At 38.9% G+C, this 2,881-nt stretch overlaps 1 protein-coding gene across 3 annotated transcripts in view; it reads right to left on the minus strand.

Moving 5' to 3' along the window:
• Positions 1-2,379, minus strand: part of dock6 (dedicator of cytokinesis 6) — a gene marked incomplete in the record, with an annotated part of 33,574 nt that extends 31,195 nt beyond the window's left edge. For all 3 annotated transcript variants that reach the window (XM_014024275.1, XM_014024283.1, XM_014024268.1), the window contains 2 exon segments: positions 730-817; positions 2,221-2,379. In XM_014024275.1, the coding sequence (XP_013879729.1) occupies positions 730-817; positions 2,221-2,270 (138 nt within the window).
• Positions 2,380-2,881: the final 502 nt, after the last annotated feature.

The raw sequence follows: 2,881 nt of genomic DNA on the forward strand, positions 1-2,881 counted from the left end.
CTTTTTGTTTGATTGAATAAAAACACAAATTTACCTCCATACTTTTCCTTCCTGTATGAGAGGCACTGACATGACAAAACATCATTTTCAGAGCACATCCTTTGAAAATCACTAAAATCTGGTTTAAACCGTACTTGGCAGACAAAATAACAAAACCGATCAAGTTAAGGTGCAACAGGAAGTTTTAAAATGACGTTCCCACTAGGGTTGGGCATAATCGTATCGTGTGTAATTAATYGTCAGAAAAACATTAATCGATTAATTTTTGGCACTTGACAATTAATACGATTAATGCCAACAGTTAGAATCTGCTCGCTGCTCCTCTCAGCTTCAAATATGATGAATATTTAAAAAAAGTTCTGTAAATTATTTATATATCAACACAATTTAAATTTTGATGTATAGCCTGAAGTCTGTAATTTTGACACAATTTGGAACAGATTTTTATGAAGAGCAAATCTTTCCCACTAAATTGGTCATGTGACWATGAAATAAGGGTGTCCAGGGACTCCAGGGGATTAATCGTCAAATTAATCGTTATCGACTAAATACCACAATTAATCGTGATTTATTTTTTTGCCAATATTACCCAACCCTAGTTCCCACAGACCCCGCTTGTTTTGCATTCCAACCTAAAACGAATACACCTATTCACTTAGAGACCTTTCAAACTGCAACTTCAAACCTGCAGGCCTCGTACTCTGGCATGTTAAATATAGGATGACTCACAGGGTGATGTGCACCTCCTCGTTTCTTCGACATCTGAGGTGAGCCATAGTCTCTTGTCACTTGTTTTCTGATGTCTGCAGCGATCGTCCTGAGTACAAGACAAATTTACATTTAAATCCAGGAGTAAAAGAAAAAAAAACATGTATAGTTTTGGTGAAAATTAAATCGAAACTGGCATATTTGTGTGATGTAATGTCAGTGCAATAATGTGTTATTGACATGATCGTTTGAGTACATCTCTGCATTAAGTCTATGAGTTTCACACATATCTTTATAAACTAAGAGGCCCTTTGCCCATCCTGAAGAACAGCAGCTGTTAACAACTTGAATCTAAGCAAGTTGGCTCCCCGGAGCGGGCACAGAGCCAGACGCTCTGTTCCAAACTGTTATGAACAGCAAATGGCCAGCTTAAAGACAAAGCAGGAGAAAACCCAAATCCGCCCAGAGAGAGCAAACAGCTGTTCCTTTAGATCCACAAACTGCCTGTTCCTCTCATACTCATGGCTGCCAATGGCTTGATGTTTTCCACCCAGGGTACAACAAACTCCAGCTAGTTTTCCTCTGCAAAACGCGTTCCAATCACGACAAGTTTCTGACACATCAGGCTTTTGACTTTATTTAATTTTAAAACAGGAAAAGGAAAGTTAACTGGAAAAGCAATAGCCAGGGAGGCATTTCCCACCCTTTCCTGCATCCGGAACAAAACAATGGTCCTGGACCCTCTACAGGACACAGGATCTGAGGAATGCTATGGTATACTGACAATAGTCCTGTAAAAAAAACACGTATTGGCTTACAATCTGATTAGACTAAAGTTACACTCTTGGAATAATCAACACAACTTTTCAMTAGGTTAAAAATGAATAGCTGACATGTGGACATTAATTTGTCAACAGTTTGTCTAATTACAGGATTAAGTATCTGGTTCTGCAACAATAAGGTGTTTCTTATACACAGTAAATTTTAATGAAAGTACCAGTATTTATAGTATTTGTAGTAATACTAGAGAAAACCTCAGACAAGAATTACACTGGTTAATAAAAGCAGAAAGAGGAATTCACTTTCACACTTGTGAAGAATGTTGTGTAAAGATTGAGCTGACAAATAAACAGCATGTGTAATCGTGAGAAAGTGAAGAGTCCCACTTTTACTGACTTTTATTTTTATTTTAATGGAGACACGAGAACAAAAACACCTCAATGTTTCCCAACGTTTTACGATTTAACACACCCAAAACATCCATTCTGAACAGCGAAATAGCCTTCAGCTCTCAACAACATTGCTTCAGGTGTGGTCGGCAGCTTTAAACTGCAGCTTTAGTAAACTGCTAAACTTTCTGTATTTATGCTGAACTGTTTGTAGTTGTTCTGTTTGTTTGTTTTTGGTTAATTCAGATCCTAGCATACTTGCTATATGTGTGCATATGGGTCCAGCGGGTCACACTCTCCCGCACTGACTGCTGTGAAACAATAACTTCAGTCTGTGTCTCACCGGTTGATTTTATGAGCAAACGCCCTCCTTTCGCCCGTCGACGATGTCATTTCTCGTCCCCATGTAAAGAAAGTCCAAYGAAAAGTCTAACTGAAAGGCTTCTCCTTCTGTGTGTCGCGCTTTCGGGTTGGACTTGTCTTCTCGTCCTGGGATGCAGACCTCTTCCTYCTCCGCGCACACTTCGGACCAGGCACAAGGAACCCTCCCTGTTCCTCCTAGCGGCCGGGAGCTGAACCCGCGGCCATGACATCCGCGTGAGCATAACAACAACACTACATCCGGTGCTTTTCAAAATAAAAAGTCTACTTTTTTTGATATATTTTTAATAAAGTATTTGTAGCTAAACACAAAACATTTTACATAACACAACTTAAAACAAATATGTATGACATTAATTTTCAGTTTGGAACAATAATTTGTTACTTTTAATGACATAACACAAATTTAATTGTGTCCTATTTTTGCGTCATTTCCGGTTTTGCTGTTTTTCTAATGTGGCTTGATGGCGTTGTGATTGTGCTCGGTAACTACTGCATATTCCCCCGGCGGAAATCTCACCTGACCGGTTTAGAATGACCTGATAATGGCGCTCTTGCGCCACAGTTTTTGGTTTCACAGGTTTCAGTTCTGTTAAAAAATTTAGGAAGTGAACAGTAAATAT

This window comes from Austrofundulus limnaeus, unplaced genomic scaffold, assembly GCF_001266775.1.
Source record: "Austrofundulus limnaeus strain Quisiro unplaced genomic scaffold, Austrofundulus_limnaeus-1.0 Scaffold4, whole genome shotgun sequence".
NCBI classification, from domain to species: domain Eukaryota; kingdom Metazoa; phylum Chordata; class Actinopteri; order Cyprinodontiformes; family Rivulidae; genus Austrofundulus; species Austrofundulus limnaeus.